The sequence below is a fragment of the Phyllobates terribilis genome, unplaced genomic scaffold (genome assembly GCF_046119375.1).
Source record: "Phyllobates terribilis strain yellow unplaced genomic scaffold, ASM4611937v1 Scaffold_5__5_contigs__length_657084704, whole genome shotgun sequence".
Lineage (NCBI taxonomy): Eukaryota > Metazoa > Chordata > Amphibia > Anura > Dendrobatidae > Phyllobates > Phyllobates terribilis.
This window is the reverse complement of record NW_027362765.1, coordinates 413,392,729-413,409,562: the sequence shown is the minus strand read 5'-3', so window position 1 is coordinate 413,409,562 and position 16,834 is coordinate 413,392,729. Positions and strand designations below refer to the sequence as shown.

The 16,834-nt window shown below is 46.1% G+C and overlaps 1 protein-coding gene across 4 annotated transcripts in view; it reads left to right on the top strand.

The window, feature by feature from the left end:
• The window catches only part of HMX2 (H6 family homeobox 2), a 69,715-nt gene extending 53,906 nt beyond the window's left edge, over positions 1-15,809 (top strand). For 3 of the 4 annotated variants that reach the window (XM_073681351.1, XM_073681353.1, XM_073681352.1), the window contains 2 exons: positions 13,410-13,696; positions 15,107-15,809. In XM_073681351.1, coding sequence (XP_073537452.1) covers positions 13,410-13,696; positions 15,107-15,636 — 817 coding nt within the window. In that variant the 3' untranslated portion in view covers positions 15,637-15,809. Of the gene's footprint in view, positions 1-13,347; positions 13,697-15,106 lie in introns of all 4 variants that reach the window. The other variant, XM_073681354.1, reaches the window with a different exon arrangement.
• Positions 15,810-16,834: the final 1,025 nt, after the last annotated feature.

The following is a 16,834-nucleotide window of genomic DNA, read 5'->3' as shown; positions in this document are numbered from 1 at the left end:
GATAGAAATGTCCCAACCCCAACCAGAATTGCCCATTTGTGGGTGGATTTTGGGTAAACAACACCCCTTTTAGGCCCAAAAAAATTTGTTGGAGTTGTTTATGAAAAATCAGGACATTCCCAGCACATTTGGGACCTTTGCCATTTATGGGAGACTATAGTGTCTTAAGGGGGCACCACATGGTAATGTGGAACCCCAGGGGTCTGGTTACCACAGTAATAGCAATATTACGTCTGTGAGCAGGTGGGAGGTCTCCTGGTCAGGAATCCTAAGCATGCCACACCTCCTGCACAGTCCTGGGAGGGGAAGAACTTCCCCTATATAAACTGGGGCTGAGGTGGGGTTAGGGGAGAACACAGACAGAGACAGAGACACAGTCTGGTCTGGTGTGGAGCAGTTGCAAGGAAAGTGACAACAAGAGCTCTGTAGGAGCAGGAGTGAGTGCCAGAGGCTGGAAGCTAGATAGCTCGCCTTGGCTGAAGAGATCTCACCGGACACGGAGTCCGAGGCTGTGGGGACTGTTCCATAACCAGCAGCAGAAACCGACCGGCAGGGGATTTCAGGTCCTCTGGCCAAGAAACCCGAAGGCACGGTCACACGCAAGGGACCAGCACCGCCGTCGTGGAGCGGAGGCTACCAGAAGGCCCCGAGTCACCGGCCATACGGGTGAGCACCACACGGTACACTCAGGGACGTGGGCTACTTTTACCCGCTTCTAGCAAGGTAGCCAAGAAGAGTACAGTTAGTTGGGGAGGCCTACAACTCCGCCTGGCCAGGGGAGATCCTGTCTGCTCACGGACTGACCAGGCCTCGATCGCTAGCCAGTACTCCCGGGAGGGTCTATCTTTGCCACCAGTAAAGACCCTCAACTACACCGCACCGTCTCTGAGTGGTTCCTGGTGCCTGCGTGCAAATCCGCTATCCCCATCATCCACGTCCGCTGCCCTGAGGCCATACCCCTCCCGTTGGGGGTTATACTACCCACGCTGCACAACTGTACCACCAGCCTCAGCGGTCTGCCCTGCAGTGGCGGTTTCATAACCGCATTCAACGGGTGGCGTAGTCGAACAATATCACATCTGCCACTAAAAACATCGCCACTTAGTTTGACACCCTGGGCACGGACCGGGTCACCGCCACGAGGACTACCACCCCCAACAGATCCGGCTCCGGGTATTCCCCAAACATGGCCCAGGGGGCGCGTCAACTTTTGGCGTAGTCGGCAGGATCTCGTGCCCGCAACCACCGGGTACTGCGTGCCTGAAAAAGACTGTTAAACTTACCTGTGGTGAAGATTCCCGCCATCCGTGGAGTTTTCCCGCCATCCGACGCCATCTTTTGCCTTCTTCCCGCCATCCGTGGAGTTTTCCCGCCATTGGACGCCATCTCGAGGACGCCGCGCGGGAAGAAGAGGGGCGTGGACTCCGAAAGCGCGCGAGAACTGAAGCCCTGCCTCATGTCCGGACGTTGCGTAAGGTCCTGGAAGGAGCCCAGTAGACGCCGACGTCACAGGAGCGCGACGGAAGGTCCTCAACCCTGACGATCCACTGCGGAGCCGCGGCCTACATAAGAGGATCATCGCAAGGTAGGCCACGGTCCACTAGGGGGGAGGAGGATGTCGGATACGGAGGAGAGCTTCACTGCTACAGCCACCGCCAGCACCACCGCTGCTGCGGTCATGCCTTTCACCATGCCCTACATCCCGGGGGCAGCCTGGCTACCCCAGTACTCAGGGGAGTCCCATACCCTAAATGACTTCAGAGAAAGGCTGGATAGCCTCTTCCAGGTGTACCCCCTCACAGAAGAGCAAAAAGTGAGCATCCTGGTGGCTCAATTAACAGGGGCAGCCCAAAGGGAGGTAAAGTCCTGGTCACTTGGGAGGAGGAGGACTGTCGCAGAGATACTAGCCCGGCTGAAGGACACCTTTGATACCTGTACCTCAGCCGAGATCAAGCTTAGATTCTACGGGTGCAAGCAGCGAGCACATGAGAATATAAGGGACTATGCACTAAACCTACAAGAGGCCCTGAGAGCCATTAAGCAGGCCGACCCTGACGGCGTGGGAAACGAAGACAAGCTGTTGACTGAACAATTTATAGAGGGTCTACATTGCAATGCCCACCGAACCCAGTTGCGAGCAATGGCCTTACAGGACCCTCATCTGGACTTTGCACAGTTCAAGGACAGAGCCATCCGGGTGCTCCGAGAACCGGCACCAGGTGGCGCTGTGACCCACAAACGTCCTGCTACCACTTACCACCAGGAGACGGCGCCCTTGTCGGCAGGGCCTGTGGGAGCTGATGCGCAGGCTTTAAACAATGACCCGGCTACAGACCTGCACCATCAGGTCCAAGAGCTAACTAAAAGCGTTGCCGCGCTAACCCGAACTGTGCAGTCTTTACAGGTTTCTACTCCAGGGAAGATCCAGCTGGCATCCGGACCGGAGGATATCCCGTGGCGCCGACCAAGGAGGACCCCACCGGCCAGAGGAAGACCCAGCGACCGATACAACGAGGACGGACAACCCATCTGCTGCCGCTGCAATCAACCCGGACATATGGAAAGGTACTGTCCTTTTAAACCGGCACAACCTGGGGTAGAGGGCCAACCCCTAGGAATAAGATCACCAGGCCCATCGAACTGGCGTGACAAATACGTGGGAGGACGTCCAGTCTTGCCTGTAGTACTGGATGGCATTCCTATGAGTGCCCTACTTGACACCGGGTCACAGGTCACCACCATCCCGTACGTGCTCTTCAAGCAGTACTGGAATGACTCGGATATAACCCGCTACCCAGACGACGACTTGAGTATCATCACCAGCAATGGTCAGCCCGTGCCACAGATCGGATTTAAAGAGATGACCATTAAAATCGGTAAAGTCGAACTGGCAGCACAGGGACTGATCATTGTAGACATTGACAAGCGCGAGAGTCACCCAAAGATAACTCTAGGAACTAATGTGATTGAAAATTGTCTTGCAGAGGTGATTCTCATTTTACAGCAGCTTGCCAAGAACGCCAGCTCCGGTCAGCAGCGAGTGCTCCAAAAAGAGATCCGGGCACTGATGCGACGGCAACAAGTGGAACTCTCCGGTGGTGAGATAGGTAGCGTGAGAATGTGTGACCCGTTCCCTATTGCCATGCCCCCAAAAAGTGAGATGATGATTTGGTGCCGGGCAGCTATTGGTCTCAGAGGTAGAGACTACCAAGCAATGGTAGAACCCGTCTACTCAGACAGTAGGCCCACCATTTTGACAGCACGGGGGGTGGTTGATGTACGCCATGGGAGGGTGCCCGTTCGCATAATAAATATCGGGAAGAGGGAAGTGTACCTGCCCCGGTATGCTACGCTAGCCAAATTGTATACCATCAACCAAAATTCTGTACAGTCCATGGAACCCTTGCCTCCATCTCATCCAGAGGAAGGTAACGGCTCTAAGCAACAAATGGAGGACTGGTGTCAGCAACTGCATTTGGGTACTGACTCCACTCCCTCACACCAGAAACAGGGAGTCTATCGGGTGGTTCGAGAGTACGAGAGAGTGTTTAGTAAACACCCGCTAGACTTCGGGCGAGTAAAGGGGGTAGAACACCACATCCCCACGGGAGACCATCCTCCCATAAAGGAGAGATACCGACCCGTACCCCCTGCACACTACCAACACGCCAAGGGTATGCTTAGAGACATGAAGGAGGCTGGGGTAATCAGGGATAGCTGTAGCCCCTGGGCAGCTCCACTAGTCTTGGTTAAAAAGAAAGACAACACCATGAGAATGTGTGTAGATTACCGGAAAATCAACCGTATCACACACAAAGATGCGTACCCCTTACCAAGGATAGAGGAGTCTTTGGCTGCTTTAAAATCTGCTAACTTCTTCTCCACTTTGGATCTCACTAGCGGGTACTGGCAGGTTCCTGTAGCAGAGGCGGACCGGGAGAAGACCGCATTCACCACCCCGATGGGACTTAGCGAGTTTACCTGCATGCCGTTCGGACTCTGCAACGCACCAGGAACCTTCCAACGATTGATGGAATGCTGTCTGGGACACCGGAACTTTGAGACGGTCCTGCTGTACCTGGACGATGTTATAGTTTATTCCAAAACCTACGAGGACCACCTGAAACACCTGGCGGAAGTGTTTGAAGCCCTGGCAAACTACGGTCTGAAGGTGAAACCGTCGAAGTGTCACCTGCTAAAACCAAAAGTGCAGTACCTGGGACACGTGGTGAGTGCTGACGGAGTGGCTCCCGACCCTGATAAGATCACCGCGATTAAGGAATGGCCAAGACCCTCCAGCGTAAAGGAAGTGCGGCAGTTCCTCGGGTTGGTAGGCTACTACCGAAGATTCATTCCCGGTTTCACCAAAAAGGCAGCTCCTATGCAGGACCTCCTGATAGGCCAGTCCAGGAAGGCCAAAAACCAGAAGCCGCCCTTCAGATGGGAGAAGCTGGAAGAAGAGTCCTTCCGCCAGCTGAAGATGGCCCTCACGGGGGATGAAATCCTGGCGTACCCGGATTACAGCCAGCCCTTTATCCTCTACACCGACGCAAGTAACATCGGGCTAGGAGCCGTGCTGTCCCAGATCCAGCAGGGGAGAGAACGGGTAATTGCTTACGCCAGCCGAAAACTGCGACCCACCGAAAGAAACCCTGAGAATTACAGCTCATTCAAGCTAGAGTTCCTGGCAGTGGTGTGGGCAGTCACCGAACGCTTTAAGCACTACCTCGCCTCTTCCCGGTTCACCGTGTACACGGATAACAACCCGTTGACACACCTGGAAACTGCAAGACTCGGTGCCCTGGAGCAGAGATGGATGGCCCGCCTGTCCAACTATGAGTTCACGATTAAATACCGGGCAGGACGCTCCAATACCAACGCGGATGCCTTGTCCAGAATGCCAAACCTACCGGACGTAGGGGAAGATCCAGAGGAACTGGAAGAGGTTGAACTCCCCGCGTTTCACCGTCATGGGACTACCCAGTATTCCCACCGTGTAAGGGGTAAGCAATCCACTACGTTCAACCCCTTACCTCATTACAACTGGGCGGAAACGCAAGACAGTGACCCCGCCGTCCGATGGGTGAAGGAGATGCTGACTCAGCCAGATGCCCGCCTTGACCCAGACGCTCCGGAGGAGACCAAGCAACTGTGGGCTGAGAAGAGTCGACTGTTCCTTTACAAGGGGAAGTTGTGCCGCAGAATGGTTAACTCCCGGACGCATGAACTGATCTGGCAAGTAGTGGTGCCAAGAAGAGACGCGGCTATGGTACTGGAGGCATACCACGACGGAGCTGGGCACTTCGGATGGAAGAAGCTGGAGTTCCTGCTGCGCGGGCGGTTCCACTGGGTAGGCATGAGAGGAACCATCGAGAGGTGGTGCAGAGACTGTGGCCCATGCAGCCTAAGAAGGAAGGACCGTGCCAGCCAGAAGACTCCCCTGCAGTCCATCGTCACCAGGCAGCCGTTGGAACTGGTAGCCTTGGACCATGTAAAACTGACCCCCAGCAGAAGTGGCTACGTCTATGCGTTGACCATCGTGGATCACTATTCCCGGTTCTTGGTTGTAGTCCCCGTCAAGGACTTAACGGCTCAAACAGCAGCTAGAACCTTCCAGCAGCACTTCTGCCGTCCACACGGATACCCAGAGCAGGTGCTGATGGACCAAGGACCTGCCTTTGAAGCGGAAGTCTTCCAGGAGTTCTGCACCCTGTATGGCTGCCGGAAGATAAGAACAACACCCTATCATCCGCAAACCAATGGACTCTGCGAGAAGATGAACCAGGTGGTGATAGACCTTCTGAAAACATTGCCCCTGGAAGAACGCAGTCTGTGGCCTGAGAAACTGCCTGATCTGGTGGACCTATACAACCACATCCCTGTAGGTTCTACCAACTGTACCCTGGCTTACCTAATGAGAGCAAGACCTGGTAAGCTGCCTGTTGATCTGGATATGGGAGTCCTGACACCCGAGGACACTTCACCAGAAGCAGACTGGGACACAGAGAGGCAGCAGCAGTACCGGAAAGTACAGGAGAGCGTTGAGCGAAGTCTCCGTCAAGCAAGAGAAAGACAGGAGAAGACTTACAACCAGTATGCTCCCGCTGTTCCCCTGGTACCTGGAGAGCAGGTCTTGAAGAGGAAAAGACGGCTCCACAAGTTGGACGACCAGTGGGAGAAGGACCCGTACACCGTACTGCCATCAAGCCATGAAAACCCGAAAGTCTGCACAATCAGTAAGGATGGAGGAGAAACCACAGCCATTGTCTCCCGAGATCACCTGAAGAAGTGTCCCGAGCAGCTACGAAACCCTGAAGAAGATCAAGAAAACCCTCGACCCGCAGAGGAAAGGGAAGAGATGGTCAGTACTGTACTCGGAGACTTCCCTCGATCTTGGACACAAGTAAATGGCGCTGTTGTGGTACCCGTCCTCACCTTCCTCCAGCCAGCATCCCAAGTGCCTACGGAAAAGCAGGTGGAGCTGGGGGAGCGGCCGGTCCGGGAGGCGGAGGACCCCACACAAGCAGACCAGGAGAATCGACCCTCTGCTTATAGTGAGCCTGCCGTGCCCCTAGTGAGCCAAAGAGTCCGTAGACAGCTGCCCAGCTTACCTTTGACAGCTCCTACACCCTGTAGTGCAGGACCAGTTAGTGAGCTCCGTAGGTCCACTAGAGCCACTAGAGGCCAGTTGCCCGTACGTTGGAGGATCTAAAGTGTTCAAACTGTTTTATTGGTATTTACCTGTTTACTGTTGCTTGTAAATAATTATGTTTTCTCCAGTTATTTTATAGGTGTCTTTTGTGGATTTACTAGAACTCTGTTGTATGTATGTTTGGAGCGTAACCCAGGAACGGACTAAAGACTGTTAAAGACTCGGGGCAGGACAGACCCCTACCTGGTTACGGCTCCCTGTTCTTTGGTGAAACGGACACCCTTTTTGCTTCAAAAATTGCACCCAGTTGCGGACACGCCGTGACCACTTTAACATGTTTTTCCTTATTGTATTGTTCCTGTTTATACCCTGTTATGTTTTCAAAAAATATGTTTAGTCCCGGAGTACTAAATTTTACTAGGGGGGAATGTGGAACCCCAGGGGTCTGGTTACCACAGTAATAGCAATATTACGTCTGTGAGCAGGTGGGAGGTCTCCTGGTCAGGAATCCTAAGCATGCCACACCTCCTGCCCAGTCCTGGGAGGGGAAGAACTTCCCCTATATAAACTGGGGCTGAGGTGGGGTTAGGGGAGAACACAGACAGAGACAGAGACACAGTCTGGTCTGGTGTGGAGCAGTTGCAGGGAAAGTGACAACAAGAGCTCTGTAGGAGCAGGAGTGAGTGCCAGAGGCTGGAAGCTAGATAGCTCGCCTTGGCTGAAGAGATCTCACCGGACACGGAGTCCGAGGCTGTGGGGACTGTTCCATAACCAGCAGCAGAAACCGACCGGCAGGGGATTTCAGGTCCTCTGGCCAAGAAACCCGAAGGCACGGTCACACGCAAGGGACCAGCACCGCCGTCGTGGAGCGGAGGCTACCAGAAGTCCCCGAGTCACCGGCCATACGGGTGAGCACCACACGGTACACTCAGGGACGTGGGCTACTTTTACCCGCTTCTAGCAAGGTAGCCAAGAAGAGTACAGTTAGTTGGGGAGGCCTACAACTCCGCCTGGCCAGGGGAGATCCTGTCTGCTCACGGACTGACCAGGCCCCGATCGCTAGCCAGTACTCCCGGGAGGGTCTACCTTTGCCACCAGTAAAGACCCTGAACTACACCGCACCGTCTCTGAGTGGTTCCTGGTGCCTGCGTGCAAATCCGCTATCCCCATCATCCACGTCCGCTGCCCTGAGGCCATACCCCTCCCGTTGGGGGTTATACTACCCACGCTGCACAACTGTACCACCGGCCTCAGCGGTCTGCCCTGCAGCGGCGGTTTCGTAACCGCATTCAACGGGTGGCGTAGTCGAACAATATCACATCTGCCACTAAAAACATCGCCACTTAGTTTGACACCCTGGGCACGGACCGGGTCACCGCCACGAGGACTACCACCCCCAACAGATCCGGCTCCGGGTATTCCCCAAACATGGCCCAGGGGGCGCGTCAGTAACACTTGGCATAAGAACGCTAATCCAATTAATCAAGAATGGCGTTTTATAAGCCAGTTTTGATCCAGGGTGCGATGGGGAAAAGTGTGCCAAATTCATTAGAATTGTGCCTCTAATGCCACGGCCCCACTATCAGTATTTGGTCGGTATTCGGTCAGTATTTTTTCTCAGGAGTGGGAGCCAAAACCAGGAGTGGGTGATAAATGCAGAATTGGTGACTTGTTTCTATTATACCTTTTCTCTGATTGTTCCTCACCTGGTTTTTTCTCCCACTCCTGAGAAAAAATACTGACCAAATACTGATAGTGGGACCGTGGCCTAAGGGAAGAGTTAGACGGCCGTATAATTTGGACGAGGATTGCAACGCAATACTCGGACTGGTCATCCGCTCTCTCAACCTGAGCGTGACAGCTGCATAAAAATACATGCTGCCATGCTCGGGTCTTGAGATCCGCCAGCCAGTCCGAACATGGCGTTGCAATCCTTATCCGAGTTATATGGCCAGCTTACTCTTCCTTAAATCAATTTCACACATCTTTCATATGCCAGTAAAATTCTGTATTTATTTACACCACTTTTGTGGCGTAAAATTATGATGAATTTGTCAGCTATGCTGTCTTCCACTTTTCAAAAAGTTGGTGGTGCCGATATAAAAACGCCAAAAGTCACAAAATTTTGCACGCAAAAATTGTGCAACATTTTAAACAGTTTTACTCCACACTACTGGAGCAAACTGTTTAATGAATCATTCCCTATGCACCGGGATATAGGGTCCATGCCCAAAGTCTTACTGCCCTGTAAGTCCTTACAGAAACTTCAGAACAAAAAATGTGAACTTATTTGAAACCATTGCTCACACCCCAACATTACATATCAATGAAATTGTAATATTCAGGATATCATAGATTTTCCTCAAAGAAGAGAACAGTCATCGAAATTGGGTGAAACCATAAATTAGGACTAGTAGACCAAAGTAAGGAGCATGGCCATTGTCCTTTAGTATGGCACAGCTTGACCACTACACAGCAGGGTTGCCAAGTTGACTTTTTATTTTTTTTCTGGACAGTTTATCAAAAAATCACAGACAGACAATATATTTTACGGACACTTTGGAAAACCATAATAAATCATTATGATTATAAGTGATACATGTCTACAGCCCATAATTCTGATATTAAGGCATTCTCTGCATTCACTGTAAACTGTAAATTATGATAATTATAATCAAAATAATCTGTATACGTTTTTTCAGCTTCCAAAAAAATCACGGACACCTTAAACTTTTTTTACGGACAGGGCAAAAAAGTTGTCTATTTTTATGGACTGTCCTGGAATTTTTATATGGTTGGCAACCCTGCTGCACAGTGGTGAGCAATACAATATCTGTAGCTAAAAATGCATCCAAATGTATGAGTAAAAATGAAAAAGAGAAGCAAAACGATTTGCAAAGATTGCAGCTTATATGCACTTGGACGTCTTTCTCAAACGGATTCCACTCCGAAACTCTCCTTAAAAAGTGCTATGTAAATGCGCAAAAGATTGAACATATACATTTCTTGCTGTTAATATATTCTGTCTTTTCGGCATCTTTTAACCTCTTCAGGTTTCCAAAAACAATCGGCTAAAATAAGTAAGCGGAACATTTTTCAGATATTTCCCGCTCTGAAGATACTTTTTACTTTCTAATAGAAGTCAAAGGGAAGGTTCAAAAGACGCCCGGAAGACGCTCAGCTGTCTTTTTGAGCATTTTGCCAGCATTTTTGTATGAAACGAACGCTAGCGTTTTCTTTATTATTGAATACAGCTTAAAAAATATCAGTAAAAAAGTTGCCACACAAAAATGCTTGAAAAATGCTTAATAACACAGCCAATGGCCAAAAGTATTGAAAAAGCACTCAGGAAAACCAACCTCCCATCTTCAAAACAAACAAACACTAAAAAGGCGCATCATGTATCAGATACTGTCTGTATGATTTTAGCCAGGTATGTTTGACTTGCCACGGCATTTCTAAGAAAAGTATACTTTAAAAGCCGGCAGGGACCAAGCTGCACGGGAGACTAGTCGGACATGCACATCACCGGCGGCTTCCCCCGCCCACTCCCCTTGAGTGACAGGTCTCTCCCTATACATGCACGCAGAGAAGAGCTGTCAGTCAAGGATAGCGGGCAGTCCCTGGCAGCTTTGAAAGTATGTTTTTCTCTAAAAAGCCACAACATTTCTGAGTCAAACATTCCTGTCTGAAATCATACAGCCAGTGTCTGATATGTGCTGCCTGTGAATTGGGCAGCATGTATTGGCTGTCAGGTTCCTTTTAAGTTAATGTAAGAACTTATGACATGCAGATACGGTGACTGAGGTCGCATCCACACCGAGTCTATACCCGGGTCCATGGGGTTTTAATGGGCTATTAATTGCCTATCTTCCAACACTTGCTGCCATTGTGCCCTATAACATTGCCCTTGAACCTGGGATTCTAGAGGGGCTGATCTTTGAATTCTGTTAAGCTGGAATCTTTTCTCGTTGTTATATGCACATATGAAATTATCTAAATCTCTAGTGTATAATCTGAAGAAGATCTTAGAGACCGAAACGTCAAAATTATCTATACACTACACTGTAACTGCAATAAAAATCTTTAAATGCGTTCTGGATTCTACTGAATTGTTATATTAGAAGGATTGGGACCCTATGCATGCCCCATATCTAATAAAGAGTGCCGTTCTTCCTTTTATGAACAGTGTGAACATAGCCTGAGAGTTTTAGCAATTGCCTTTACAGTTTTTGGGTACATCGCTCTTCGACACATGAGAGAATAGCAGCGCTATAAGAAATTTATGTGGGGTAAAGCAGGTGGTTATTGGCCATGGTTGAGCCTTGTATGAAGGCCTGAATAGTTGTAGCTTGTCTTTCCTTCACCCAAGGGCAACAATTCACTTTGTTCCTGCAACCCTTTATCTGAATACCAAGGCCATGGCAGGAGTGGCTAAGTAATATCAATTACCAATGGCACAAACTCCACCAGCCCCTTTAGTATATTCTTGCACAGATGAAAAATAAAAGCCCTGACCCTATTATATACAATGTGTAGGCCTTACAATATATGTGTTCTATGAGGAATAGCTACATACTGTATGTGGTGTATTAGTTCAGTGGGCATTAACTGAAGTATTGGTTCAGTGGGCATGATAGAAACTCTTATATTCGTGAGTGAGATCTTTCATATAAAAGCCAGCATTTTTCAACCTAAAAATAGTTTTAAGACTGCAACCACATAAGGGCATGGTAGGAGATCAATAAACCATTTCCACCAAATGCAACATTAATTTATGAGTCTTTTCTCCTATTCCCAGTAAACATGACAGGTAATACAATGAGCCGGGGGCTGGGGGCAGTCGGCCTGCTGGCTTTGGGTGATCATGTAATAGTGCTTGTGTATGAAATGATGTTGGCTCAGGTTCCAGGCGCCAGACACTTGTCTCTCATCTCTCCCACCACCCAGCAGTCATAGTCACTGATAGAGAGGGGGTGTGAAAGGGAAAAGGAGGATAACTAATTCCAAAGTTATATAGATGATATATGAGACCGGCAATGCCCTTTTAATAAACAGAAGTCAATAAGCTGCATTAATGTGTTTACTTAACATAACTACACTTTGGGGGTTTAAAGTGGAACTCTGTGGCTATGGCTCTGTAGCCCCCTAGATAAAATTGCATCCAAGAAACATTATTGGATTCTATGAAAATAACTATAATGGTGGAATAATTGAAAGGCATGGTTGAAAAGCAGGAATCAGTAGAAGGGTAAAACATCATCTTCCAATGGAATGTCAGCCCTGCAGCAAGGAGGGAGCTTGGACAAACCGTGAATGTGGCAACCTGCTGTAAATCATGGAACCGATTAAAATGAATAGAAGGAAATTATACAATATCTGACCTTGGAGTTCAGAGAGATGAGTCATCTTGTTCCAGAGATCTTGCAATTTAACCGTTTTCTGCATTTAACACCCACTCCTGGTTTTGGCTTACAAATACTGATGCAAAATAATGAGCACAACCCCTGTCAAAAATTATGGAATCACTCAGAATTGAGTGATTCCATAATTTTTTCCCTCTGCTTGGTCTGAAAAAAAATTACCCTTACTGAGTACCACATTTTTTATCTTGATTTCTTTTAGTGTTTCTTAAAGCCCTAAAGTTGCCATTTGAAATGACTTTAGTTTTTTGCCATGTCTGTGATCAGTTTTTTTTCAACAACATTAAATAACTGAATGAACATCCTCTGATCCCGGCGATTCCATAATTTCTACCAGGGGTTGTAAATACTGAACGTGTGAATGTGGCCTTACAAATGAGGTGGCTATTTTAACATTATATATATATATATATATATATATATATATGTTGATTTTATTAAAATTGCTGATTTTTTTCTATATGTTATTAAGTATAGTGCATGAAACAGGGCTGAGGTTTTCATTTGATATCAGTATGTCACCTGTACTTTCTTACGTTTTCATGGGACTGCAAATAAATCTCACAAATTAAATAGTTGCATAGTATACATATCGCTCGTTATATATTACATATGGAAAGTGTGAGTCTTCACGATGACTTGATGGTACTTCTAATTCTGCAGAATCAGCAATGCTTTCATGTTTGTATTATATCATAACTCTGGCATATAAGTTCAGATGATTTTATATGTACTCTCATCATCATCATTATCATGTTTCTGTATAAGACATTAGCGAAACATGCCAAATAAAAAAATTCAACATTAGAAGTTATTTTCTTACATTAGGATTATTTATAGCAATTACTTATTGGTTTGTCCTCCTCTAGTTTCCTTTTATTTCTCCCTACCAGCTCTTTTTAGAAACAGTCATAAATAGTATGCCCACCTGTGCTGACAGTGCCCCCCTCCCTCATCTATCTCACTCAACTCTTTAGTGAAAGCTTAGATACACTGCTGACCTCATGTAAAACCATCCAGCCTACAACTCATTTCTCCACACAGGTGCATGGGCTTTTACAATGGAATTTCAATTTTTCCGGGGCTGTCTGCAGCTGATGATTGGTGCTTTGGAGCTGGGAATGTCATGCAAATGTAGCCACGCCAGCAGGCAGGCAGCGGATCAGTAGGGACTTGTGCTTTGGATAGGGAGGGATGCAGTCTGTGTGTGCAAACTGGAAGAAAAGACACCCCCATTATTAAAAACTATAGTACCCCTCCTTTTTTTTCCAGCCCCCCTCAGTGCAACTCCATCATCATCATCTTCCTCATCCTCTTCCGTCCTATGTCCTCAGGATGAGCAGCAAAGAAGAGGCCAATAAGTGCCCCCCAACCACACTCTCCAGCTTCACTATCCAGTCCATCCTGCAGGGCACCACCACCTCTGGCCGTGCCAAGACTTATAGCAGCAGAGAGCCCATCATCACATGCAGGGAGCCCAGCCCAAGTGCCTCCTCAGATGAGGAGGAAGACGAAGAAGAAGAGGAGGGATGGAGAGATCAGCGCTGCTTCTGCTCTGGATCAGACAACAAGGAGTCTAAGGATGAAGCCCCCCACACCTGCAGTTCACATAGGTGTCTCAGTGAGTAGCTCTCTTATATCACAATTGTTGGGGGGATTGGGCTTTCTTTCTGGTAATGCATTAATCAGGACCCTTCTAATCTTCTGATATAGCTAGTGTATCTTACTGGGATTGCAGGGATTGCACTGGTCACTTTACTACATCTTGTGCCCCAGGACCCCTATACTGGTTTTATATGACAATATGTGCATCTGGCTTTAGTGCTGTGGTTTGTACACATAGCCATAATAGCACAAAAAAGATGAAATGAAAATGTCGCAGGCTGCAGTTCTGGAGGTGATAGAGGCGCATGGTGACCGGGGACCCGGAATATGTCACCTGTACAGGACGAGCGCTTCTTGCACTAAATAATTCACTATCCCGGATAATATCGTCTGCACAGACCCATCCATCTCCTGCACCGGCCAGCACTGCTCTGGGGGCAGAGATATCGGGAGGAAAAACACCGGCGACAATTAAGCCTCTCCTATCACAGGGGAGAAAATAGCTATCTATCTATATTATCTATCTATATATATTATCTATCTATCTATCTATCTATATTATCTATCTATATATATTATCTATCTATCTATCTATCTATCTATATTATCTATCTATATATATATTATCTATCTATCTATCTATATTATCTATCTATATTATCTATCTATATATCTGTCTATATATCTATATTATCTATCTATATTATCCATCTATCTATCTATATTATCTATCTATCAGTCTATCTATATTATCTATCTAATCTATCTATATTATCTATCTATTTATCTATGTATATTATCTATCTATCTAACATATATTTGTGTTAAATAGCTTATTATAATAAGTCTCTTTATGTTAGTGTAAGAATTCTCTAGCTAAAAATCTTTTCCTTAGTTAATGTAATTTAAAGAGTGATATATCGGTTTAAAAAAGTTAGTAAAAAATTCTACATAAGTATTAAATCACATAGAAGCTATCTAATCTTACCTAGACATATCCAATATCTATCTAATACATATAGTTTATATATTCTATTTATTTATTTATCATCTCCCATATATATCATCTACCTATCTATCAATTTTGTCTATCACTTATCTGTCTTCTATCTATTTATCACCTATCTCTATCTATCTATCCATCCATCAATCATCACCCTTATTTTTGTTGCAAGTTGAGGTGTAAATACATGTCTTGCTATAGAGAAGTCTACAATTCTTCAATAACATAAACATATAACTTGTGACTGCCTTTATATAAAATTATCCATAGTTTCACTCCAGGTATTAGTGTTTTGTATTGATAATTAATCTTCTAAGTGTAAGAATTCGAGTGCATCTTGCTGGCACTTACTCTGAGCAAATTGTCTAACAATATGAGTGCTGATGGAGGAGCAGGTAGTGACATGTTGGTGATCTCTTGCAGATAATACACAAGGACCACACAGTTCAGATCTCCGGACTCAGTTGCCCTCTCCATCCCAGCAGGACTATACAGGGGACAAGGAGAGACTTTTAACCTCCAGTAGCATACCAGGAGACAGGCAAAGGGATGTTCATGGGGAGAGGCAGGGCAGTGCCAAGAAAAAGACCAGGACAGTGTTCTCCAGGAGCCAGGTCTATCAACTGGAGTCTACTTTTGACATGAAGAGGTATCTCAGCAGCTCAGAGAGGGCTTGTCTGGCCTCCAGCCTCCAACTTACTGAGACTCAGGTCAAGACTTGGTTCCAGAACCGCAGGAACAAATGGAAGAGACAGTTATCAGCTGAATTGGAGGCTGCCAACATAGCCCATGCTTCTGCCCAGACTCTGGTGGGCATGCCCTTGGTATTTAGAGACAATTCCGTTCTGAGGGTACCAGTGCCCAGATCTATTGCATTCCCAGCCCCCTTATACTATTCAGGCAGCAACATGTCCTTACCTCTGTATAACCTATACAACAAACTGGAGTACTGACTGCTGCCCCCTGTGCCAACCCACCAATGGAAATACAATAATACACCATGTGTATGCGCCCACCTTGACTCATCTCCATTATCTGCTGCACCAGATTTCTATGTATGTATCTATGTATTATTTACATAATTTTATTATATATTATTTTTTATTAAAAACCCTCCTTTCCCTTCTCCAGGTGTCTGTATTATTAAAGTGTTATATGCCAGTCAGGTCTACAGGGGCATGGAGACTATTAACCCCTGGAGTAAAGGATGTCTTCATCTAAAAAGAAGTATTATTCTGTACAGATTTTTTTTAAATAATAAACCTCTTATGCGTTGCTATTACAGATTCTGTTTGTTGAGTTCGTGTGGTAAATGTAGAGTTAATTTTTTTTTTCTAATTTGGATTATTTTATATTAATAGCATTCTGCATGCATCCTTATGTGTATTACATACCTATCCATCCATTATATGTAAGCTATATGTATTCTGTGAGGTTTACTTGCAGTCCTATGTTAAAGTATGACAGCACAGGTAACATACTGATATCTTATGATATAAAAAAATTAATCGCTCAGCTCTGCTATATATTCTAAACAAGAAAAAATCTAAAAATAATATACCATTTTATAAAAATCAACATGCATTTTTCTAAAATCTAATAATATATACATAATATATTGTCATGTATATTTCTATAATATGTAATGTATATATTATATTATTTTTTTGATTATATAATAAAGTATAATATATTATACAATATATATTTTATAGTATGTAATGGTATATTTCTCTCTCGTTCTCTCTCGATATAGATATAAAATAGATGCTCTTTTGACTTTTATACCATATACATGTAGCAGAGTTGAGTTTGTTATTTGCTACAACTCATCTTAATTTGAGGATGCAGGGATTTTTTTTCTTGGGGCTCTCCCTACATTTTTAACATTTATAGAACAATTAAAATGACAAATTCAGAATGTCTATTAAATGTAGGTAATTTTTTACTTGTGTGGGGTGGAGGATGGGGGGTCTATTCCAGAATTGGAGGTTGGAACATGAAGACCTGTGACATCCTGCAGATTCCGTTATGATGAGGAAGGTGTCAGATCCGGCAGGAGTTGTTACATTGTATCTGCTCTGCTGTAATGAATGAGGTTATTGTATCACTCCCTTTATTAATTGTAAACAAAGAATTAACCATTGACTC